The 26302-nt window shown below is 45.1% G+C and overlaps 1 protein-coding gene across 1 annotated transcript; it reads left to right on the top strand.

Moving 5' to 3' along the window:
- TMEM231 (transmembrane protein 231) lies at window positions 1192-24833 on the top strand. Its single transcript, XM_005691805.3, has 7 exons — window positions 1192-3402; window positions 3510-3679; window positions 18510-18638; window positions 19227-19370; window positions 21379-21460; window positions 22557-22662; window positions 23022-24833. Exons 1-7 carry the CDS (start codon window positions 2991-2993, stop codon window positions 23200-23202), a joined length of 1224 nt encoding a protein of 407 aa, XP_005691862.2. The 5' UTR covers window positions 1192-2990; the 3' UTR covers window positions 23203-24833.

The following is a 26302-nucleotide window of genomic DNA, read 5'->3' as shown; positions in this document are numbered from 1 at the left end:
TTTGAATTCCATTTGAAGAACTTTAGATTTTATTTAGAATGAAATGAGAAGGCAGTGGAGGGTTATAAGCAAAAGTGTGACATGATATGACTTTCCTAGCTTCTGTGTAGACAGTAGATTATAGGGGGTTGAGGATGGAAGTAAGGGAACAGTTAAGAGGCTATTGTGATAATCCAGGTATAAGATTATGTTGGTTTAACCCAAGATAGTATCTGTGGAGGTGATGGGAAGCAGCTGTGTTCTAGATACATTTTGAAGGTAGATCCAACAAAATTTGCTGATCAATTGAATATGATTCATGAGGAACAAGTCTAAGTCAGGGTTTTGGAATAATTGAGTGGTCATTTACTGGAACAGGGTGGAGCCAGAGGGGTGGGGTATGCAAATCAAGAGTTTGGTTTTGAATATAGCCTGGTGGCTCAGAGGTTAAAGCATCTGCCTCCAATGCGGTTCGATCCCTGGGTTGGGAAGATCCTCTAGAGAAGGAAATGGCAAACCACTCCAATATTCTTGCCTGGAGAAGCCCATGGACTGAGGAGCCTGGTGGGCTGCAGTCCACGGGGTCACAAAGAGTTGGACACGACTGAGTGACTTTACTTACTTACTTACTTAAGATGCCCAAGAGACGCATCCAAGTAAAGATGTAGAGTAGGTAGATTGATCTATGAATCTCAGATTCAAGATAGAAGTATGTAAAGCTATCAAATTAGATGAGATCTGCTAGAGAGTGAGACAGCATATTAAAAAGCAGAAACATTACTTTGCCACCAAAGGTCCATTTGGTCAAGGCTATGGTATTTTCCAGTAGTCATGTATGGATGTGAGAGTTGGACTATAAAGAAAGTTGAGCACCGAAGAATTGATGCTTTTGAACTGTGGTGTTGGAGAAGACTCTTGAGAGTCCCTTGAACTGCAAGGAGATCCAACCAGTCCATCCTAAAGCAGATCAGTCCTGGGTGTTCATTGGAAGGACTGATGTTGAAGCTGAAACTCCAATAGTCTGGCCACCTGATGTGAAGAGCTGACTCATTTGAAAAGACCCTGATGCTGGGAAAGATAGAAGGCAGGAGAAGGGGATGACAGAAGATGAGATAGTTGGATGGCATCACCGACTCAACAGACAAGAGTTTGGGTAAACTCCGGGAGTTGGTGATGGACAGGGAGGCCTGGTGTACTGCACTCCATGGGGTCACAAAGAGTTGGACATGACTGAGTGACTGAACTAAACTGACAGAAGAGAGTGAGTATAAAAATGAAAATAACCTATTTTGCAAATAGAATTAAACAGTAAGGAATGAAGATGGTTGTCAGCCCTCTGATAGTGAATCAGTGAAGAAGTTAAAAATTGGACCAAAGACCCCTGCTTCCCTTTACAGAGCTGCTCATTGTGTCCTAGTTCAAAGTATGTGTACACCATCTTACACCTGGAAGAACTTAGTATGCTTCTTAGTGGAGAGATTCGAAGCAACTTACAAGCATGTTTGTCACCTGATGGTCTCGAGGTGCAATGTCTGTCTTCTATCATAACCTACCTTTTTTTTTTTTTTTTTGCCACATCGCACGGCATGCAGGAATCTTAGTTTTTAGTCCCCCACCCCACCCCCAGGGATCCAACCCATGCCCAGTGCACTAGAAGCGCAGAGTCCTAACCCCTGAACCACCAGGGACTTCCCTTTACCTACCTTCCTGATGTCTTTTTCCAGTTCACCATTCTAATTGGTTTCTCTGGCTGATGACATTGTCATCTTGGACTGTGATAAGGGCATTGTATAGTTTTCCCATATGGGCATGTCTTGACGTCTCTTCTTTGCTAGGATCTCAGCTATTCTCTTCATCGAAAACCCAATTCTAGGTTATAATAACTAAACTTATCGTGGTAATCATTTTGAAATATATAGAAATACTGAATCACTATATTGTATAACAGGAACTAACCTAATGTTGTGGTCAATTATACTTCAAAAACGAGCTCATTAAAAAGAGATCAGGTTTGTGATTACCCGAGGCAAGGTGGAGGGAGGGGAAAGTTGGATGAAGTCAGTCAGAAGATACAAAATTCCAGTTATAAGATAAATGAGTACTAGGGAGGTAATGTACAACATGATAAATATAATTAACACTACTTTATTTTGTAGATGAAAGAGTAAATGCTAAGAGTTGTCATCACAGGGGAAAATCTTTTTCTATTTCCTTAATTTGTAATCTATATGGGAGGAGAGATGTTCAACAAATTTATTGTGGTAATCATTTCATGATGCATGTAACTCAAATCATTATGTTGTACACCTTAAACTTATACAGTGCTATATGTCAATTATACCTCAATAAATCTAGAAGAAAACCCCACTTCTAGGTTGCCTTCAAAATAGGAGTATTTATGAGTGGATTTCATTCTGAGCACAAACTTCACACTAACTCGGCACTGCAATGTGCTCCTTTAGGGCCTTTTGATGGAGAACTTGGCTATTGACTACTTCAAAAAAAAAAAATTTCTTCTGCCATGTTTGAAATACTAGAAAGCAGATGGGATGGGACGGGGGAAGCATTCAATTAAGTGTTCAGTTCAGTCGCTCAGTTGTGTCCGACTCTTTGCGACCCCATGGACTGCAGCACGCCAGGCTTCCCTGTGTAACTTTATCTTTGAGGAGGACCACGGCTTCTCCTAAAATAAGTAGCCTAAATCCTGTTCCCAATCAAGATAGCAAAGTATAGCAGAGCTATACAATAATTATCTTTTTTTTTCCCCTCGAACAGCAGGGAGATAGGTCTGTTTCCGTGTCTGCCCTGCTATGGAGTATAGTGAAAGCGATAGAAAATTTGGAAACAAAGGGACCTGGTTTGGTCTTAACCCAGGACCAAGTGTCTAGGACCACGGCCACTTTTTTTTGTTTGCCTCCAACGTACGGTGTGCTGTGATTGGTTAGACTTAAGTGTACAATGAACCACATTGGGGATTAATAGATGTGACTATTAATAAATAGTCAACATTTATGAAAGAAACCTTATTTTACAAAAATGTTAACAACGGCCACGATTTGGGAGCACGGAAACACCCTTTGGGAAAGCGCAAGCAAAGCGCGACCACACTGTACTTGCGGGCCCCGCCCCGTTGGCCACGCCCCCGCGGAAGCCCGCCTGCTCGCTATTGGTCGCTCTCCCTGGTCCGTCGGTTGCCGTGGAGACCACGGCTATGGCAACCAGGAGAAGCCATACTAGGTCGAGGCTCCGGAACTGCCGAGGGGCCAAGACCCCGAGTGCTCCTCATGGCGCTCTATGAGCTCTACGCGCATCCAGTGGAGCGGGGCTACCGTGCCGGGCTCTGCTCCAAGGCGGCGCTCTTTCTGCTGTTGGCCGCCGCGCTCACGTACATCCCGCCGCTGCTGGTGGCCTTCCGGAGCCACGGTGAGTCTGCCCCCTCGCCCCGGCCGGTGCGCGCCCCGCAGCGCTACGTGGCTCCCGCGCCGCCTCCCTGACCCCGGTCTCTGCACCCCGCACTCTCGTTACCTCAGGGTTTTGGCTAAAACGGAGCACTTACGAGGAGCAGCCAACCGTGCGCTTCCAGCACCAGGTGCTGCTCGTGGCCTTGCTAGGATCCGAGCCGGGCGGGTTCCTCGCCTGGAGCACGTTCCCCGCCTTCAACCGGCTGCAGGAGGGTCATCTGCGCGTCCCGCTTGTCTCGGTGAGTGCTTCCCGCCTGGGCCCGGCCGCGCAGACTGGGCTGCGGAGGGGATGGGCGGAGGGCGCGGCCGGGCGGGAGGCTCCGGCCCCTGTCCCGGGGGACTCGGTGTGCGGCTGAAGGAGTCACGAACCCCAGACCCGAGCTTGTTTCCTTTCCTGGGAGCCTGTTTGTTGGTACATTCGGCTTCTCCAAGCCGTCCCCCACCCCGGGTAAGCTGGCTGCTATTGTCAGTGACTCTGCTTTCTGCAGTCTCCAACCCCTGACATTTCCTGACATTTCGGCCTGGCCCTTCTTGAGGGAATGGTGGTCGCAGAGTTTGCTGTGTGAGTTGCGTTGTTGTTCATTCCCTAAGTCGTGTCCGACTCTATGGTGGTGGTGGTGGTGTAGTCCCTAAGTCGTGTCTGACCCTTGCGACCCCATGGACTGTGGGCAACCAGGCTTCTCTGTCCGTGAGATTCTCCCAGCAAGAATACTGGAGGCGGTTGTCATGCCCTCCTTAACCCAGGAATCAAACCCAGGTCTCTGGCATTGCAGGCAGATTCTTTACCAACTGAGCTCTGAGGGAAGCCCCACTCTGCGAGCCCATAAACTGCAGCACGCAAGGCTTCCCTGTCCTTCACCATCTCCCCGAGTTTGCTCAAACTCCTGTGCATTGAGTCAGTGACGCCATCTCATCCTCTGTTCCGTTAATCACCCCGATGTGCCGCTCAGTTGTCCCTGCACCCACTGCCCGCAAAGAAAGGGCAGGCAGTTTTAGGCGGACTGTCACGGGGAAGCCGACGGGCTGATTGGTTAGCCCACCTCCAGAATGTCCTGCTGGCCAGGCCCGCCTCCCTGGGCTCACCTCCTCAGGTGCCGCTCAGTCCTGCTGCTGCTTCCTGGGGCTAAAATGAAGCATTTTACTGCCTGTCCTGTAGTATCTGGTTCAAGTTAAGTGAATGCTTCCTTTATAGTCACCCCTTTAAACTCACTTTCTGAAAGCATTTTCCTTTGGAAGTAGGAAAACTCTGGATTTCCTTCTTCCAAAGTTGAATCTCTTTAGACATCTGAGACGACTGGCCTACATTCCAATTTGTGTAGCTGAAAAAAAAAAATTTCAGACTTTTTTCCCAGTAACTGAATAAAATAGAAAAAAATTTTTAATGTAATTGGCCATAAATGAATAACCACCAACAAAATATGGTTATGATTACTTTTTATGATTACTTTAATTTGTTTATAATTATAAAAATGCCTGCTCATTGAAAATAGAGTTACAGGTACATATCAGTTCAGTTCAGTTCAGTTCAGTCACTCAGTCATGTCCGACTCTTTGCGACCCCATGAATCGCAACACGCCAGGCCTCCCTGTCCATCACCAACTCCCAGAGTTCACTCAGACTCACGTCCATTGAGTCTGTGATGCCATCCAGCCATCTCATCCTCGGTCGTCCCGTTCTTCTCCTGCCCTCAAACCCTCCCAGCATCAAAGTCTTTTCCAGTGAGTCAACACTTCGCATGAGGTGGCCAAAGTACTGGAGTTTCAGCTTCAGCATCATTCCCTCCAAAGAAATCCCAGGGCTGATCTCCCTCAGGATGGACTGGTTGGATCTCCTTGCAGTCTAAGGGACCCTCAAGAGTCTTCTCCAAAACTACAGTTCAAAAGCATCAATTCTTTGGCACTCAGCCTTCTTCACAGTCCAACTCTAACATCCATACATGACTACTGGAAAAACCATATGAAATTAAAGGCTCAGTTTGGTGCATGTATCTAGACTTGTTATAATTAACCTTCATTTTAAGATCTGCTAGGGACTTCCCTGATGGATCAGTGGTAAAGAGTCCGCCTGCCAATGCAGGAGACGTGGGTTTGATCTCTGGGGGTCAGGAAGATCCTCTGGAGAAGGAAATAGCAACCCACTCCAGTGTTCTTTCCTGGGAAATCCCATGGACAGAGAAGCCTCGTGGGCTATATAGTACATGCGGTTACAGAAGAACCAGACACAACTTGGTGACTAAACAGCCAAATATTTCATGATATGGAAAGCTGTAATTGATTTACCAGTTTCCTGTTGGTGGATTTTTTGTTTTTACTTTTTCACTATTAGAATATTGCAGTGAACAAGATTTTTACTAAATCATATACCTTTAAACATCAAATTGTGAGGAACTGGAATAGAAGCTGTTTGTTGACATTGCAAAAATACATAGAAAACTAAGCAAGCAAATAAAATAATTGTCAACTCTAGAAAAATAGAAAGGAAAAATAATCAGTGTTATGAATAGGATTTCAGTTCAGTTCAGTTGCTTAGTCATGTCTGACTCTTTGCGACCCCATGAACCGCAGCACGCCAGGCCTGCCTGTCCATCACCAACTCCCGGAGTCTACCCAAACTCATGTCCATTGAGTCGGTGATGCCATCCAACCATCTTATCCTCTATCATCCCCTTCTTGCCTGCCCTCAATCTTTCCCAGCATCGGGGTCTTTTCCAATGAGTCAGTTCTTCGCATCAGGTGGCCAAAGTATTGGAGGTTCAGCTTTAACATCAGTCCTTCCAATGAACACCCAGGACTGATCTGCTTTAGGATGGACTGGTTGGATCTCGTTGCAGTCCAGGGGATCCTCAAGAGTCTTCTCCAACACCACAGTTCAAAAGCATCAATTCTTCGGTGCTCAGCTTTCTTTATAGTCCAACTCTCACATCCATACATTACTACTGGAAAAACCATAGCCTTGACCAAATGGACCTTTGTTGGCAAAGTAATGTCTCTGGTTTTTAGTATACATAGGATTTACGTAATCATAATTAGGTGAACACTAAATGTTGACTATCCAAAAGAAGAGTTTAACTCTTCTGGGGGTGGGTGCTAGGAAGAGGCAAAGAAAATTAAATCATCCCTCTCTGTGGGAAGACAATAGAGGATGCCTGAAACAGAAATTAAGTGCCAATACAAATGTTATTTAAAGACATGAAGGTACATTTCTAAATAATAAGATAAATGAGGTGAATTTATTTGCTGTGTGGGTGGAAGCCTCCTGGGTTTTTTAACAAACATTGTTGAACATTTTGATCCTTTAAATGAGCAGGTCCTTTAAATTTATTTAAAAAACAGAACTGGAATACAGACAAATTTCTTTGAGCAGCTCTTCCCTAATCTTCACACATTGCGCATTTTTAGTCTTATTTGAGCTTTAATGCTCTGGGGAAGGTGACTGTTGATGTGAGATCAGCATCAAGGTGTGCGTCCTTTTCCCTGCAAACCCAAGGTTTCCTTTCCAGCAGTAGATGCAAAGGTGGTTTCTGTTTGCATCGCAAACACAGAAAAAATTAACTTGTTAGTTTTACTCTAGGTTAGCTTTCCCTGTCTTTTAAACTTTGGGTAGAAATTTTTTTTCCTTGCATTTGTATATTCCTATCTGTCATATTCTTCTGGGTACTTGAGTCTTTAAGAAATAATCATGAAAACTTAAAATAGTCATGAAAACAAGGATACAGCATTAGGTTTCGTGTATGTGTTCTTTTCACTTGTTCGTCCACCATAAACTGGCTTGGCTCCCCAGTTGGATTACTAGTTAGCTCTTATCTCTGTGACCAGAAGCCACTCCCTTGAGAGCACTGCCCACCAGGCCCCTGCTTATAGTGTGTGTGTGTTGCGATTTTATGAAGCTAAGACTACTTCTTATTTTTATGGTACCCAGAGCTATCAGTACTCTTTAATACTGGGTAATTTTGCACTGTAAAACACAAAGCCGAAGTTCCTTTTTCTTAGTCTTTTCCCCTGTCCATTCCAAGCCTGTGTCGGTAAGTAAATTAAGACCTTGTAATTTGCGATCTTTCACAGTAAATTATTTGCTTCCCTCATGATTGACCTCTTGGTTTGAAAATAGTTTGAAATCATGAGATACAAATAAATGAGTTAGACGATATAAAGGAAGTACAGGGAAAAAAAGTAAGTAACAATTCTAGGAGAAAAAGAAGAATAACACAAGTCTACCAGATATTAAACTACACATTAAAGGTCTAATAAATAAAGTAGTGTGGTTTCTGGACTTGTATAAAATATGGAAATGAACCCAAATATGCCTAAGGTGGCATTTAAAAAAAAAATATATATATATATATATATTTATTTATTTATTTATTTGGCAGTGCCAGGCCTTAGTTGTAGCATGTGGGATCTATTTCCATGACCAGGGACTGATCCCAGGCGCCTCTGCATTGGAAGCCTGGAGTCTTAGCCACTGGACCACCAGGGAGGTCCCCTAAGGTGGCATTTTAAATCAGTGAGTAAAGATGAAGCTAGTCCTCAGAGACTGTATAGCAGAATTAAAGTCCAGACCAAAATTGTTTAAAATATGAAATCACAAAACTACTGAAACAAATGAGTGAAAACCTTTAGATTTCTGAGCATGACATAAAATCTAGAAGGCGTAAAAGAAACTTTTTTGATAAATGCAAGTATATAAAAATAATTTTAAAAGCTGTTGGCCTGGTGAAAACCAAAAGCAAAGTCAAAACACAAATGACAACTAGGGAAAAAAGTTTTACTATTTGTTTCACTTGTAAAGGGCTAATTTTCCTAACATAAAGTGCCTCAGTTCAGTTCATTCACTCAGTCGTATCTGACCCTTTTCAACCCTATGGACTGCAGCCCACCAGGCGTCCCTGTCCATCACCAGCTCCCAGAGCTTGCTCAGACTCATGTCCATAAAGTCGGTGATGCCATCCAACCTCTGTCCAGAGGATGCTATCTCATCCTCTGTCATCCCCTTCTCACCTGCCCTCAATCTTTCCCAGCATCGGGGTCTTTTCCAATGAGTCAGTTCTTCACATCAGGTGGCCAAAGTATTGGAGGTTCAAAACCATCAATTCTTCGGTGCTTAGCTTTCCTTATAGTCCAACTCTCACATCCATACCTGACTCCTGGAAAAACCATAGCCTTGACTAGATGGATCTTGTTGGCAAAGTAACGTCTCTGCTTTTTAATGTGCTGTCTAGGTTGGTCATAGCTTTTCTTCCAAGGGGCAAGCATCTTTTAATTTCATGGCTGCAGTCTCCATCTGAGATGATTTTGGAGCCCAAGAAAATAAAGTCTGCCACTGTTTCCATTGTTTCCCCATCTATTTGCCATGAAGTGATGGGGCCAGGTGCCACGACCTTTGTTTTTTGAATGTTGAGTTTTAAGCCAGCTTTATAACTCTGACCAACTACCTAGTTTTAAAAATGGGTAAAGAATATGGACAGTTCATAGAAGATGAAACATGCCACTGGATAAAAAAAGTCTTATACATGACCTAAAAGTTGAGAGTTATAATTTACAGTGGATATACTGAGGACTTCAAGCCCGGGAGGCTGCATCTCAAGTAACCCTGAGGAAACTGCTCAGAGGAGGTGAGGGAGGAGCTAGGCTATTTAGGATCAGTTCAGTTCAGTTCAGTCACTCAGTCGTGTCCGACTCTTTGCTACCCCATGAATCGCAGTACGCCAGGCCTCCCTGTCCATCACCATCTCACGGAGTTCACTCAGACTCGTGTCCATCGCGTCTGTGATGCCATCCAGCCATCTCATCCTCGGTCGTCCCCTTTTCCTCCTGCCCCCAATCCCTCCCAGCATCAGAGTCTTTTCCAGTGAGTCAACTCTTCGCATGAGGTGGCCAAAGTACGGGAGCTTCAGCTTTAGCATCATTCCTTCCAAAGAAATCCCAGGGCTGATCTCCTTCAGAATGGACTGGTTGGATCTCCTTGCAGTCGAAGGGACTCTCAAGAGTCTTCTCCAACACCACAGTTCAAAAGCATCAATTCTTCAGCGCTCAGCCTTCTTCACAGTCCAACTCTCACATCCATACACGACCGCAGGGAAAACCATAGCCTTGACTAGACGGACTTTAATCGGCAAAGTGATGTCTCTGCTTTTGAATATGCTATCTAGGTTGGTCATAACTTTTCTTCCAAGGAGTAAGCATCTTTTAATTTCATGGCTGCAGTCACCATCTGCAGTGATTTTGAAGCCCCCCCAAAATAAAGTCTGACACTGTTTCTACTGTTTCTCCATCTATTTCCCATGAAGTGATGGGACCAGATGCCATGATCTTCGTTTTCTGAATGTTGAGCTTTAAGCCAACTTTTTCCCTCTCCTCTTTCACTTTCATCAAGAGGCTTTTTAGCTCCTCTTCACTTTCTGCCATAAAGGTGGTGTCATCTGCATATCTGAGGTGATTGATATTTCTCCCGGCAATCTTGATTCCAGCTTGTGTTTCTTCCAGCCCAGCGTTTCTCATGATGTACTCTGCATAGAAGTTAAATAAGCAGGGTGACAATATACAGCCTTGACGTACTCCTTTTCCTATTTGGAACCAGTCTGTTAATTTGCAACAAAGGGCAAGTAGTAGGAACAAAGAGAAAGAAAGTGAAGTCGCTCAGTCTTGTCCGACTCTTTTTCGACCGCATGGACTGACTCATCAGTCCATGGAATTTTCCATGCGAGAGTACTAGAGTGGGTTGCCATTGCCTTCTCCAGGGGATCTTCCCAACTCAGGGATCGAACCTGCATTGCAGGCAGACGCTCTACCTTCTCAGCCACCAGGGAAGATCTTGAATAAAGGAGAACTATATCTTAAGTTAAGAATTTAAGGCCTTGCTATGTATGGGAAAACGCAAGAATTCGGGCTCAGTGAAATCAGTCCTTTGATATGTACCTCACTTATCTGGGGCCAGTATTCTGTCTTTTCACATCCTGAGTTTCCTCAGGGCTCACCTTCCATGGTGGCTGTAATAGCTGAGGACTGTGATATCCTGTGTTTACTGATATAGCAAGCAATATTCTGTTTCTCCACACATAACTCTTAGACATATGAAATCACACTCATAATTAGGGAGATGCAAATTAAGGATAATTGAGATATCTTTTTTTTAATCTATCAATAGGCAAAAATTAAGATTTCCTAGCACCATGGGCAAGATGTATGCACTCCTGTATATCACTAGTGGGAGTGTAGATTGTAGAGCATTTTTGAGAAACTGGTTGTCCATGTTTGTCAAAATTACTGATTCGTGTGCCCGTTTTTGCTTCTAGTGAGGTATCTTAAGGTTTGTGCACACATGTGAAGTGACATTTGAAAAAATGTGCTCATTGCACCATTGTCTGTAATATCAAAAGATGGCAGGCAACTTACACAGTAGTAGAAGGCTCATTTTAAAAATTGTGTTACATCTACCTAGTGGAACAGATAGCTTTCTTTTTGAATGAAGTTAGATTTATATGTACGCGGTGCTTAGTTGCTCAGTCGTGTCTGACCCTTTGCTACCGCATGGACTGTAGCCCGCCAAGCTCCTCTGTCCATGGAGATTCTCCGGGCAAGAGTACTAGAGTGGGTTGCTGTGCCCAACTCCAAGGGATCTTCCCAACCCAGGGACTGAACCCAGGTCTCCCCAATTGCAGGCAGATTCTATACCATCTGAGCCACCAGGGAAGCCCAAGAATGCTGCAGTGGGTAGCCTATCCCTTCTCCAGGGGAACTTCCTGGCCCAGGAATCAAACCTGGTGCATTACAGGCAGATTCTTTACCAGCTGAGCCACCAGGGAAGCCTCGATTTATATATACTGATACGGAATTATTCCAAGAGAAATTTGCTAGTATCAAAAACAAAAATTGTATATAATATGCTTCCATTTGTATAAAAATAGAAAAAATATATATGAATGTATATGTTTACATATTCATACATGCCTGCTTCTGCTGTCTCTGGAAGAATTCAAAAGAAACTGACAACATTGATTGCTCTGGGGGAGGAACTTAGATTCAGTGGGAGAGAAATTTTTTCACTAAATAGCCTTTTGTACCATGGAAATGTAATATATATTGAAGATTTTAAAATTACTGATAAAGTGACAATTTTTAAAGGAAAAATTTAGAAAGTGCCTTGTTAAACAAAAGCAAACCAAAAAGTAGTAAAAAAGCATTTAAAAGCAGATGAGTATATAAAGTGGCAGTTACTTAGGAAAATAGTTTGCAGTTCCTCAAAAAGTTAAACATAGTTACCATGTGCCCCAGCATCCCTACCCCTAGGAAGCTGTGTACCTCAGAACTGAAGACAGTCTACACAGAAACTTGTGCACAAATATTCATAGTATCCTCATTGATAATAGCAATAACAATTTTTTTAAAAGTGGACACAACTCACATGTCCATCAGTGAGTGAATGGACAACAAAATGTGTTATAGCCATACAATAGAAGATTACTCAACCACAAAACGGAAAGGAGTCATGATACAGGCAACAACATGGGTGAACTCTTTTTACTCAGTGAAAGAATCCAGCTGCAAGAACGTACGTATTGTAGGATTCCATTTAGATGAAATGTCCAGAATAGACAAATCTGTAGAGACAGAGGTAGCTTAAGGATTCAGAAACATGGGGAATTAACTGGCACAGAGGAGAGACAGAAAGTGAGTGCTAATGAGTATGTGACTACTTTTGGGGCTGATAGAACGTTTTAAAATTGGAGTTAGTGGTGATAAGTCACCCAACTTTGTGAATATACTAAAACCTACTGAATTGTATTGATAGGAAAAGGGTGAATTTTATGATATGTGAATTATGTCTCAGTTTTTTTATAAGTATGTAGGCAAAACCCTGGTAGTGCTTACAAACCATAGTAATAAAAATTGATATATATTTACTGTGCCTCTGGCATAAGCTAAGAATTTTATCATTAGATAACACATTTAAATTTGTCTATGTAGTACTTGGCCTTTAACAAGTACTTAGTAAAGTGTTGGCCATTAATTTTTTTTTACATATTGCATTATCTCTAAGGCTCACAGTAACCTTTTGAGGTAGAGGCTATACCCCTGTTTTACAGATGAAAAGAACGAGACTCGGAGAATTGACATAATCTCTGGCTCTCAAGTGAGCAGTCAGGACGATAGCTCATATTCCACATCTTGTTCTCTGTCTTGGACTCCTGTTCCATATCTTGGACTCTTCACCCTTAGTGCAACAAAATGCTTTTCTGACTCTGAAGATAAGGGTAGACTGACTACAGCCTGTCCAAGAAAGTGCCAAAAAGTGCAAGAAGCAGTGGTTTTAGATCAGAGTTTTGACCAAATGCTTGGAGGTGGCTTAGCAGTTGATAACTTGGGGAAATGCCTGGAAGTCACAAATGGTCAGTTCACCTTGCTTTGCTTCTGCTTTGGTCAGTTCACCTTGGACAGCGTCTCTATGCTTTTCACGCTTGAGAGAAGAAAAAAAGCACAGAAAGACCTGTTTCCCTCAACGAGCCTGACTTGGTTCTTTAAGCATCTGTGACCCGGAGAATGTGGGGCTGGAAGCCGTAGGAGGCAGGGAGATGAGCAGAGAGGACTGGGTGTCAGACGTGTTTTTGCACGTCTCTGAAATCGGAGTGTGTCTGCCTGCCAGTGGCATCATACAGTAGCTGTTGACCGGAAGACAGGCTTGTCCGGGCCTCTTTGCCTATGCTTGCGCAAACATCAATGTGCCGACACCAAAACTGGTGGAAGGGACATGAGCAACTTGAAAGAAAACCCTGGAGGGACTTCCCTGGTGGTCCAGTGGTTAAGAATCCCCCTAATGCAGGGATGAGAGTTGGATCTCTGGTCAGGGAACTAAGATCCTGCACGCAGGGGACAGCAACTGAGCCCCCGAGCCACATGTACTGAGCGCTCCCGCCACAGCTGAAGACCCCACGTGCCACGACTAAGACATGGTGCAGCCGAAAATAAATAACAGAAGTGTTCTAAAGAAGAAACAATAATAAAACATTTAACCCTAAGAACCAAGTGAGAGGCAAGTAAGGGAAAGTTCAAGAGGCCCTTGAAAGTAGGACAGTTCCACATAATTGGAAAGCCTGCTTTAGAACTCAGACCAGTGGATTTTATTTCCCTTTGTGAATGTCTTTTTAGATGCTCTAACACCAGTGTGCTGCGTGGTACAAAGGACAAAACTGCATAGAGAAGTATGGATAATACTGAGTCAAAAAATGATTCAAAAGAATCAAAATGTAGAGAAGTTTTAAGAATCCCTGGATCAATTTATTTTACATATATTTTTCTACGTACATAAATATGATATATTAATATGCCTGTATCTAAAAGCTCTTCCAATGAGTATAAAATAAATTCCCTGAGTGATTAGAAAGCACTGTGTCACACAGCAGTTTAACTAGAAGTATTTTTGCTTTCTTGAGCGAAGTTGCTCCAATTGTGTCTTGACTCTTTGCGACCCTGTGGACCGAAGCCTCCCAGGCGCCTCTGTCCCTGGGATTGATTCTCCAGGCAAGAATACTGGACTGGGTTGGCATGCCCTTCTCCACACCCTTAGATTCATTGAAGTATAGGTAGCAAGGATTTTATAAGTCTAGGAGACATGGAGTAGCGGTTCCTACTTTGCTGGAGAGCCAAAGACTGGTGTCAAAGAGCATTTTCAGTATAAAAAGAAAAAGTGGCGAAAATGATGACAAGTATATGGTAAAGTGGACACGGGTATAAACTAGGAAATTAACTTAAATAATAGAATACGACTCCAAAGAATAAAAGGTGTGGGGCTTCCCTGGTGGTCTAGTGGTTGAGAGTCCGCCTGCCAACACAGGCGACATGGGTTGGATCCCTGGTCTGGGAGGGTCCCATGTGCTGCGGGGCAGCTGAGCCCTTGCACTGCAACAACTGAAGCCCTTGCACCCGGAGCCCTTGCTCTGCAACAAGAGAAACCGCTGCAGTGAGAAGCTCGTGCACTGCAGCTAGAGAGCAGCCCCGGCTCGCTGCAACCAGAGAAAGCTTGTGCCTAGCAAAACCCAGAGCAACCTAAAAGTAAGTAAATAATTTTTTTAAAAAAAAGAACAAAAGGTATGAAAACAAGCAGGAGCCAAATAAAATTCCAACAAACTATCAAGTAGTGTAGAATCCCTGATGAGGAAAAAATGTTCCAAGTCAGGGCACTCTGAAAACAACGGCACTTGTTAAATTTACAGCTACGCTTACAGTCAGATGCTTTGCTGGCTATGAGCTCTTGACTCAGCTCCAAACCCACCCCTCTCCTTTGTGGCGCTCGTGTTGAGATACTGAAACCCACATTCTCCTCTGACAAACGGCTGCCTGTTAGGTTCTGCCAGCAGGAGGCATGGTAAGCCTTGTTCTGGGAGTGGCAGAAAACCGGAAATTGCAACCAGGGTGAAGAACCATCACAGGCTTGAAGCAAACAGCAGGCATACAACCTTCCTCCAGCATTATTGACTGGCTCCATGGGTTCTCCCTCCAAGCTCCAAAGGGATGAGCCCTCCCTTTTTGAGGTCTGAGTCCCAGCTCCTTGAGGCGTCCCAGCCTCTTCCTTTTCTTCTCCAGCCTTAGGTAGTCATCCTGCAAAAAGTGTCCCCTTTTTGGCCTTTTTTCTCCCACTAATGCCCACGTTATCAATTATCCGCTATACTAAATTCCCCTGTTAAAATAGCTTGATTTTGTTTGTTTTCTTTCTGATTGGCCCCTGATCGATATAGTTGGACTGATGGGTATTGACTAGATCCAGCAGTGCCTGCCTGTATTTATCCCATCTAGTATGTTATCATTGGTTTCACAGATATCTGTAGAGGATTAACCTGTTTTAACCCCAGAAATCTTTGAAATTAGCTTTCTTATTGGCTGTTATAGAATCAGGAGTCGGCAAACTTAAGTCTTAACCCCAGGTCTGTCATTGGGTTGCATACCCTCTTTTGACCTTAGTGTAGTTATAGAAAGAGTATGATAGTACCCACCTCTCTAATTATTGCTAATTATTATTAGTAATAAAACTTCTTGGATATGCAGAGGAATGAGACAGGACAATCTGTGGATATAAAGATTGCCCCAAGTTCACATATACCTTATAGAAATACGGGGATGGTGTGATTTATGAATTCTCTTAGCCAGACACATCCATTGGATTTTAGTCACTAATCTTGAACTTGTGTTAAAGAAGTATTAGCTGTTTGAATACCTACCTTTGTAGCCGTTGGATTTTGTATTAAGCTTCATTTAAAGTAAATGGAATTAGGATTTCCCTCATGGCTCAGTAGTAAAGAGTTCACCTGCCGACGCAGGAGACACAGGTTCAATCCCTGGTCTGGGAAGACCCCACATGCTGCAGGGCAGCTAAGCCCAGGCTCCACAAATATCAGCCTGTGCTCTAGAGCCTGGGAACCACAACGCCGAAGCCCGAATGCTCTAGAGCCTGTGCTGGGCAACAAGAGAAGCCACCACAATGAGAAGCCCACGCTCTGCAGCTAGAGAGTAGCCCCACTCTGAAGCTAGAGAAAAGCTCGCAAAGCAATGAAGGCCCAGCACAGCTAAATAAATAAATACAATTTTTTTTAAAAAGTAGGTGGAATTAAATGACTGATCCCATCCATGGTCCAGGTGATAGCACCGCAGTGTAACCTGCTAGCCTCAGGGGAGCGAGAGTCTTACTTGGTGACAGGTCCTCTGTGAGGAGGGCATGGCAATCCACTCCAGTATTCTTGGCTAGAGAATCCCATGGACAAAGGAGCCTGGCGGACTACAGTCCATGGGGTTGCAGAGTTGGACATGACTGAAGCACCTTGGCACGCATGCAGCTCTGTGGGAGAGGCATCATTTGCACGCTCACTCATCGCCATGGCCCTGTATCAGCCTCGTCTTTCACTGTCTCCAGCTCATGAACTCTGCTCAGCTCCACTGGCCTCATCTCAGCCTCGTAAACGCTGACCCACTTTCACCCAGAGCACGTGCGTTTGGTGAGCCTGGGTTAGTCTTCCTCAAGATGTTTCTGTACCTCATCACCTCACTTCTCTGACTTCTCGGACAGTCAGGTATTCCTGCATACCATCTGTATAAATTTCTGTTAAATTCTGCCCTGACCATTCTCTGATTTTAGCTTGCTTCACTTCTTTGTGGCACCAGCACTGCCTGATGTCGGCACATGGTTTACTGACTTACTCTCTGCCTCCCTGGCTGGGAATGGAAGCTCCGCTGTGGTGGGGACTTTGTCCATTTTGTTTGCCACTCTATTCCCAGAACCTGAAGCAATGCCTGGCACCTCTGGCACATAGTAGGCCCTCAGAAAATATTTGCCAGGTTAATGAGTGGATTTAACAAGCAGACACCAGTTATGGTGCTGTACCAGATCTCTGCCCTCTGTGAACCTGGAGTAAAAGCATGCTGGTTTTTTTGCAAAAAGATCTTTCATAACCAACATCTGCTCCTTGAGTTTAAGTCTGGACATTTTAGTCCTGGAAACAGGACCAGATTTGAAGTCAGATATGTGGCTTCATATCCTGTCTTTACCAATACTAGCTGTACTCCATAAATCCTTTAATCTCCCTGAGACTTGATTTTCTCACATATGCAATGGGAATAGTAGTTGCTCTGCTTACCTTTGACTGATTGTAAAGGTCAAATGAAATGTGTCCCTCCCTCTGAGACAGTCTGAGAGTCCAGATTCTTCTGGCATTTCCCTCCTGACCACTATCCTTCCTCTCTCAAGAGTTGTTGATCTTTTCTTCCTGTATAACCCTCAAGATCCAGAAAAGCTATGGATCTACCACAGAGAGGTAACCTGGCTTTGTCTTCCAAGTCTTCCCAGATATCAACTGAAAGAAAACATGCTCAGGAAGACAAGGCAGCCTCTTTTCCATCCTGCTCGTAATTGCTGATACATAATTGCCTCGGTAACCTGATCATCAGCCCTGGCAACAGATATCCCTGTGCTGCACCTGCAAAGCCGACAGAACGAGAGAGAGAAAATAGCATCCAACAGAAGAGAGAGGGTAGACCTCTCCATAACAAGGCCCAGGATAAGGACATTATTGTCTAGAAGGAAAGAAATGATTGAAAGGTTCTGAAAACTGAGATAACGCCATCTCAAGCGACCTTATTAGCCTGAAAAAGAACAAAGAATCTCTTCCCCCACATAAAGGTATAGAGGAGAACCACATGACTCAGTAGATGGGGAATCGGGGGGAACATGCTGATACACCATCGCAGAGTCCTTCTGGGAGCCTTCGGAAAGGATGGGTTGTAACAGCGAGGTCCAGAGTTGCACCACGGAATCATGTCCCCAGTGATCACATCTCAGTGACCGTCTCTCCTGCTCATCCTCTTAGGGTCACTGTGAGGCGAGACTGGATTCTGGCGGTTTTTTGTGAGCTATGATCTGTCTTTCTCCCTCCTTGGATCTCTGTTCTCACTGCCTTCATGTCACTAATTTATAAAGTACCTATGGAGTCTTACTGCCTTACTGATTTTACTTTAGCTTTCTTTTTCATTGTACTGATTGGTACTACAAGATACACCACATTTTAAAGCCCTGACATCAATCCAACGTTGAGAATCTGAAGCAAAGACATTGTGGTTAAGGAACATATAAACAGAGCCTGGTGTTTTTCTGCTGAGTCTGTTTGGGAAATGCAGAATGATTGGGGTTTTTTCAAAATCTGTTCTTAGGTGCTATTTAAACCTTCCCTATAAACTCAGGCATATTTCTTAAAAGGAAAGAAAACACCAGCAACAAACCAAAAAAGTTCAAATGAGACAACTGAAAAAGAATAATGCTTCCAGATGTTGCATTGCTTTCATTGCTGCTTCCAGGTCCCAACCAGTTTGGCCCTAGAATATTTAGAAGTGCGAGTGTGCAGTTCCGGGGCCATGTCTCTTTCCCCAGTATTGATCCACCTATAACTATTTCATGTTCTCTTTCTTCTTTCGGTGAGAGATGTAATGCCTGTGTGTGGCAGAGTCACTGTATATGTCCAACATACTCCACGCTGTGGAGTCCTCCTGGACTTATTAAGGACCAGGGTCACCAGCCTTTTTTGGGTTTCCTAGGCTAGAGAAGAAGACAGGAACCAGGATGGGAAAATGGACATGTTGCACTTTAAGCTGGAGCTTCCCCTGCAGTCCACAGAGCAGGTTCTAGGTGTGCAGCTCATCCTGACTTTCTCCTACCAACTGCATGTGAGTTACCTCCCTTTTGTCTTTACTTTTTTCGTAGTTTTTTTTTTAACTATTTATTTTTTGGCTGCGCTGTGTCTTTGTTGCTGCATGTGGAGTTTCTCTAGTTGTGGTGAGTGGGGGCCACTCTCGCTTGCAGTGCGAGGGCTTCCTTGATTTGGAGCACGGCTCTGGCTTTAGTTGCTCTGCAGCACGTGGAATCTTCCGGCCGAGGGATCGAACCCGTGCCCCTTTATTGGCAGGCAGAGCGTTATCTACTGCACCACCAAGGAAGTCCTCCCTTTTGTCTTTCAATAGAACAGAGCCCCCCTTTCTGATTTCTGGGAAAACTCACACTGCAGAAGACTCTTTGCAGAAGTGTCATTTAGGATTTAGCTGCCGAAGTTAAATTTGAATGTTTTTCGTGGAGGCCACATTAATTTCCATGAGCTATTAATAGCTCCAGGGGTTCTGGGCAGAGCGCTTCCTGCATGGCTAAGCTCGGCACTAGGGGGACGGCTTAGGCTTCAACCACAGATGGGTGATGCTCAAAACCCACAACCATTCGGCTCTGACTGAAATTGATATGGTCTCTCTTTCTAATGATTTCAGAGGATGTCTACATTCGTGATGCAGAGCATGGCGTTTCTCCAATTCTCCTTCGCTGTTCCGGGGTCCCAGTTACATGTGAATGGAGACCTGAGGCTGCAGCAGAAGCAGCCCCTCGGCTACAGAGGCCTGGACGTCCGGTACAACGTAGGGATGCTTCACACTGCCGATCTCTTTTGCTACTGTATTGTATTGTTTATCAAGTGCTTTGAAGAGAGAGCAAGTAACATTGGAAATAGCACTTCTCTGTGAGTGGCACAGAAAAGGATCTCTGAGGATTTCTTTCCGTGAATCCTTTCGAAATATGGTGACAGATATCTCTGTTTACATCTTCAAAAAAGAGGGAGAAGAATCTTTGTCTTTATCTAAGAACTGAATTATTTATAGTTTTGGGGTTTGCATGCACACACACACTGTATTTCACATGGTCTTTCTTTGCTAAGCTTATAACAGGCCAGCCCCGAGTTAAGAGGCTTAGCTACATCGCCTCATCCAGTCATCACAGCAGCCTCATGAGACGCCTACTGTTGCCATTCCCCGCTCTCCAGCGGCTTGTCCTGTCACTGTCCCCCTTGCTCCTTTCCAGCCCCGGGGTCCATTTTGCTGTTCCTCAAACCTACGAAGCAGCTCCTGCCTCAGGGCTTTTGCACTTACCCTTTCCTCTACCAAGTATCCACATCGCTCACCCTACTGCTCCGTCTGGCCCCTGGTCAAAGCTCCTGAGCACAGTCCTTGCTTGACACGCCTTCTAAAGACCACCCACCTGTCCCTCCATCGTCGCTCACCCAGGTTTACTCTTCTTACCTTCACCTGAAATATGAAAGGGAGGTTTCCAGTTTGTTCACTTGCCGTCTCCCTCATCGGTAAAGGGGCTTCCCTTGTGGCTCAGCTGTAAAGAGTCCGCCTGCAATGCAGGAGACCTGGGTTCGATCCTTGGGTTGGGAAGATCCCACGGAGAAGGGAACGGCTACCCACTCCAGTACTCTGGCCTGGAGAATTCCATGGACTGTATAGTCCAAGGGGTCCAAAGAGTCAGACACGACTTTCACTTTCAGTGGTGAAAGCCCTGCTATCTTCTGTGTTCTCTCGCCCCAGCGCTTAAAACAGTGCCTGCCCATAGTAAGCACTCAGAATTGATGAGAGAATGAACTCTCATTTCACACATGAGGAACCTGGAGGCTACAGGGATTGATTAATTTTCCCAAAGCCCACAGAGCCATGAACGGTCTGTCTGAGACCAGGACTCATGCACCCATCCCTCATCGCAAACCTTTATGTTATCACAAGGAGGCCCATATAATTTAGGCTGCTTTTGAAACTTAATAGGAAATGTTATCAGTTATTATAACCAGGACTGTCCCAGATAAACTGGGATTCATGGTCACCATAACCATAACCATTATCAACATGCTATTTTTTTTTAACGGGAGGGACTATAAAATATAAATTTAATATGCTGTGCTGTGCTTAGTCGCTCAGTCTTGTCCGACTCTTTCCGACCCCGTGGACTGTAGCCCACCGGGCTCCTCTGTCCATGGGGAATCTCCAGGCAAGAATAACTGGAGAGGGTTGCCATTCCCTCCTCTAGGGGATCTTCCCGACCCAGGGATCAAACCCAGATGTGCACACATTGCAGACGGATTCTTTACCATTGAGCTACGAGGGAAGCCCATGTTAGATTATGTCAGGAACGTGAGGCTAGAGAACAGCTCTTTCTCGCCTTCAAAGGATTATGTGCTTATTACTATGTGCACTTTATCTTTCCATTTCTGCATTTCAAAGGGATCAATTAGGGAGCATCCAGACAAAAGCAAGAAAACAGACAAAGGGGTTGAAAATGTAGTCTCTTAGAAAAAATGAGAAGACTCATTTCTCCCACTGGAATAGAGAGGGGAATTATATAAGTTGCTTTAAAACCTGTGAAAGATGGATATTGACCCCTTGTTTTCTTCCCTCCAGAAAGAAAGACTGAAAGTAAATGACTTAAACTGTTTCAAAAGAGTTCATTCATTTTTGAAGAAAATATTATCGATGCTGGAATAGGCCCCCAAGTGCAAGAGGGTGGTCTCTGAGATCAGCCTGGGTGGGAGGGGGGTAGAAAAACCAAGAGCGCAAGCCACTTGTGTGCTCACACCACGCCCTCCCGCGCACCCAGGTGTCTGTCATCAACGGGACCAGTCCGTTTGCCAGTGACTATGACCTCACCCGCGTTGTTGCTGCCTATCAGGAGAGGAATGGTGAGTTGTGTGGACAGCTCATCCATCTGCTTCTCAAGGACTTTGCAGGTTACTGAGGATATTGCAGAGAAACAGAATTAGAGCCCTTGTCATATCAAAACGTTGAGACCAGTGAACGCTCAGCTGTGGAAGGTGAACAGGTTGCTCAGAAGTTGTTCTTTTCCTCCTGATCCAGAGACCTACCCCCTAACTATCCCCTGCACTGCTCCTCTGGCCCAGCAGGTTAGTGCCAGTTCACTGCCGTATTTGTCCCACCACTGGTTGGGTGGGTTTATGTGTAGAGATAGGCGAGTTGCTTCCCACACCTGTAAGAAAAGCCGAAGACAGGCTGCTCTCCATAGTGTTCATATGGAAACAGGAAGCCTGAGTGACTCACCGCGTGTCAGCAGCTGAAGGAGGAAAAGGCACCCATGATTCTGGCTGAAAGGCAGACGTGCCCAGGGCCTCCAAGAGGCAAGACCGCCAGATCGTCCCTGAGTGTGCGCTTGACTCAGCATATCTGGCTGCTTGGTGGTCTGAGGTTTCCTCTAAAGGAATCTAAAGCATTGCTTGGCAACCAGACATAGATACGATACACAGACATTTAACGAGTCAGGGGACCGCAATTCCAGTATTTTCTTTCTGGTTTCCAAAAATAAAGGAATTTTAGAACACGACTTCGAAACATTTATCTGCAAATCAACTTTTCTTCCTTATTTCCTTCCAGTTATTGTCCGTATGCAGAGTTTTTATACAGCTCCTGTCACAGTTTAGAAACAGTTTTTGTCTTCTGTACTTTGTAATTTAATATTTCCCCCACACCACTAGAAAGTTTTCATTGGTTTTCTTTTCAGAGGTAGCATAGTATTCCTTTGCTTAGCCATTCATTTGCTTAGACAGTTGTAGAACACAGACTGTTTTTAACATCCTTTGACAAGTGTTTTAACAAATACTATGTGAGCAGCTTTGAACATTCAATTTCTCTTTCCTTTTGAATTATTTCTTTGGAATGTGTTCTGAAATGCAGAGTTGGCCTGAGAGGTCAGACTATGTTTCAGCCCTCAGTATTTTACTGCCAAAGAGAGCATTCACGGATTAACTCCTCATTGTTTTCCAGTAACCACCATCCTGACTGACCCCAGCCCCATCTGGCTGGTGGGAAGGGCCGCAGAAGCTCCATTTGTGGTTAATGCAGTCATCCGATACCCCGTGGAAGTCATTTCATATCCTTTCTGTTAGGGGGCCAACAGTAGCTGGGTTTCAAAAAAGAAAAGAGGGATTCCTCAGATGTCTCAAGAGGGAACAGATGTGGGAAGCCTCAGACTGGAAATTGCTGCAGTGGTAGTCCCCCACAAACGACTCTGTCTGTCTGCAGTTCATACGGGAAAAAAATATTCATTTCCTGTCCTTTTGAGCAATTCTTCTAGGTCAGAATCATACATATTTATATCTTAATAATCTTTGATTGTCCCTTTCATCTTAAGGGTATTTGAAACATTTTTTGTGATTTTCTGTATAAACTAACCCTTTGGTGTAACATGTATGTAGAAAATGTCATCTGTGGCTCCTTAACTGTTTGTACTTATCTGCCAGGATTCTGGGAAATGATAAAGTTTGCCTGGATCCAGTATGTCAGTATCCTACTTATCTTCCTGTGGGCGTTTGAAAGAATCAAAAGATTTGTGTTCCAAAATCAGGTGGTGACCACAATCCCTGTGACAGCTGTGCCCCAGGGAGAACTGTATAAGGAGCATTTATCATAAGAAGACCCTTCTGAAAACTCTAAGCAAGACCACCCCTCTTGTCTTCTGAGAACTGCCGTCTTGGAAAATTTCTGAAGAGTCCGTGGCCGCTTGCCCCCATGTGTGCTTTTCCCATCAGAGACAAAGAACAATCCTTTCTAATTTTCCTCTACACAGATTCTGTATCTTCTAAGCATCTGCAGAGATAATCAGGGACTAGTTTGTAGAAATGTTTCTGAGGGTTCCTGAAGGCTATAATTTGCTTTTGTTTTTGTTTTTCGCCTCAGACTTGGATCTCGGGAGGAAACTACAGTCAGTTCAGACAGCTTGGAAAGAGTCCCATCTCTGGTGAAGCAAAGACTTTTCCTCTCTTGAACTGAGAAGCACGCCGTGCATTTCTTCCCCCTGTTGTAAACCAGGTTTTCCTCTTTGCAGGGCTCTCTTGGGATAGATACGCAATCATCAGCACTTTCCACTCCTGGGCGTCTAAATTTCCACTCAGCACTGGTTTCCAGAACTGAGAGGCCTTTGACCGGCGGTCTGGAAGAAGAGAGGGGAGCGCTCGGAGCACATGTGCGCGCGGGTGGGCGCTGTGAGGGCACGCGGCCCGGCGTCCACCTGCTGCCTCAAACAGACAGGGGTCTGTGGCAGCCCCGCCGAGCAGCCCTTGATCCCGCCCGCCGGGCGGCGCTTGGCCTCGGGCTGAGCCCTGGAATAGCAGGCCGCGGTCAGCAGAGCTGCTGCGGGTGCAAGCCCTCCACGACTGTGGGGGAGTAAGCCCTGCAGCAACAGGTCCTTTCTCCCTGGCCCTCGCCCAGCAGGCTGCACGCTTGCCACTCCAGCTCCTCGACAGCCCTCCCCCCGCTTGAAAGGGATGCAGCGACAGAGGAGCTGCTGTTGCTGTTGGCTCCTGCCGCCTGACAACCAAGAGGTTACTTGGAGGGCTAGCGGGAAGCCGCGACTCGGGTTTCCTCTGGCTTAGGAACAGGGTGCCCATCACAGTGGGCCGCTTTGGGGAGGCACACGAGGAGCAGGGAGGGCCCAGAGAGGATGCCAGCCGCGCAGCCCATTCCGGGCCTGGCCGTTAGCAGAATGACACGCAGTTCAGCAAGATCACCCTCGTGACTAAGTGAGCGTCTGCTGAAGAGACCCAGAATGGGCCTCTGTCATACGTGGAACAGGGATTTTCCATTCACACTAAGGACCGCTGGACCTGCTTCATGATCCCGTGCTTTCATTGGCAGTGGGAGGACACGCCCTCTGAGATCCGCGTTTCACACCCATCCACACACACCTCTGAGTTTTTATTTCCAAAGCACCTTTTCTTCCAGGCTGCCCAAAATAAGAACTTTAGAAACAAAGCTGTTTTGAAGTATTTAAGCACAAAAAGATCCTAACACTGGTCCCTCTGCCTTTTCTTTTAATATTTTGAGCTGTTTATATGCCTAGAGTTTTTTGTTTTGTTTTCTTCCTTGAGATTTAAATAAAAAAGAGTTTCTGATTTGAATCACCAAAAGGTAATGAAATATGGAAAGAGAGCTGAAGATGTATGTCAACATGGCTTTGTATTTTATTAAATTATTCTTCATGCCAAACATATACAAAGAACCATGATGTTTTGTAAATTTATAATTAAAATGTTCAAACTGGAAGGTTCCACGTGGCTCTTTAGAGGGGGAGTGTACTTGGAAAAGGGAGGATGGGGAAGGCAGAAGTTGTGCCCACTTCTGGTTATTCACCAGCAGCCTTGCTTTGCCAGGGCTCTGACCAAAGACCTTGGAGCGTTTGTTAACTGTTTGGCAAAAGCCTTCTGGCTCCACCCCAAGTAAATGTGAGTTTTTGGTGGAATCCACATGGCATGTGAAAATCACAGGCTGGAAAATTACAACTGCTTCTGGTGAATACCAGATTGTTTACAGATCAGAGGTTGGTGGCTTCTGAAGATGAACCACACTGTACAGTTGCAGGAAAAAGGTGGGGAAATAACAGAAGCTTATCAGCTGGGCTGTAACCCATAGCTGTGTCAGGGTCTAAGACAGTATTTGGCAAGGGGGAGTTTCTTATCTTGCCAAATGATTATCCAGTTTCTATTTGAATCAGGTGAGGTTCCATCATCTAAGAATAATAAAGCAATTGATAAAGCCTTCTTTCTTTCTCTTCATGTTCATGCTCTGTAAAAGAAGTTTTATTTCTTTGTGACCACGTAAGTTCTAAATGCCTATGGGAGGAAACGTGTAATTACAGAAACCTAAAGAAAATGAGTTGTCTGTCAATTGCTCCCGGCATTCTGATACACAGCCTTTTAATTTTTTGTTGCTTTTTTTTTTTAGCTGTCATAAATGACATTTCTATCAACCGTGCATATAAATCCTTTTTGTTAGTTTTATTTCCTTTAAGATAGAGCCTAGAAAGAAATTACGATTTCAAAAAGCTTATGACAGTTCTTAAGGATTTTAATTCATCTCGCCAAACCGAATCCTGGAAAGAATGCACTAATTTATAGTTCCAGCCGCAGAGATTTCTTTTTAGGTCGCACCACGGACTACAAGAGATCAGAATTCTCCATCTTGTTCGGATGCTTGGACTCTGTTATCTGTAGGGGGAAATAACATCTTTATTTACTGAAAGATACCGGTATTTACCAGGACCTGCTATCAAGCCTGAGTCCCTAGGTTGAGGCTGGAGGAGCGGGGAGACAGCCAGCTGCAGGCCCAGCTCCTGAGGGCCACCTGGTGTCCCGGCGCCTCGCAGCCCAGCTAGTGCGCGGGGCCCTGACATCCAGGTGACCCAGGCTTGGCTGGGGCCGAGGCCGGGGGCTTGGGAAGCAGTTTGGATTCCTTTGGCTGCGAGGATGCCACCGAGAGCGAGCAGGGGCAAAATTAAGATTCGGTTTCTTTCACAAGGGCCTTTTGTGTTCCCAGGAGCCTCCCTTCTCTGGGGATCGACTGGAGCGGGAAGCGCTTTCTTGGTCAACGAGTGGGATGAGAAGCGACGCGGCGGGCGCCCCCTGACACGCCGCGCCGAGCCCCGCGCCCCCGGCCGCCCCCCGGGCCCACCTGCGCCCTCCTCTCCGGGGCTCGCCCTCCTCTCCGGGGCTCGCCCGCGCCCGCCCGGGGCGGCC

This window comes from Capra hircus, chromosome 18 (assembly GCF_001704415.2).
Source record: "Capra hircus breed San Clemente chromosome 18, ASM170441v1, whole genome shotgun sequence".
Taxonomy (NCBI): Eukaryota; Metazoa; Chordata; class Mammalia; order Artiodactyla; family Bovidae; genus Capra; species Capra hircus.
This window is presented reverse-complemented; position numbering and strand designations above follow the sequence as displayed.

Coding starts and splice junctions, on each gene's coding strand:
- TMEM231 (XM_005691805.3), top strand. CDS start 2,991: ATGAAAGAAACCTTATTTTACAAAAATGTTAACAACGGCCACGATTTG. Junction 3,680..18,509: donor TGCGCGTCCCGCTTGTCTCG/GTGAGTGCTTCC, acceptor TGGGTTTCCTAG/GCTAGAGAAGAAGACAGGAA. Junction 21,461..22,556: donor TGCCTATCAGGAGAGGAATG/GTGAGTTGTGTG, acceptor ATTGTTTTCCAG/TAACCACCATCCTGACTGAC.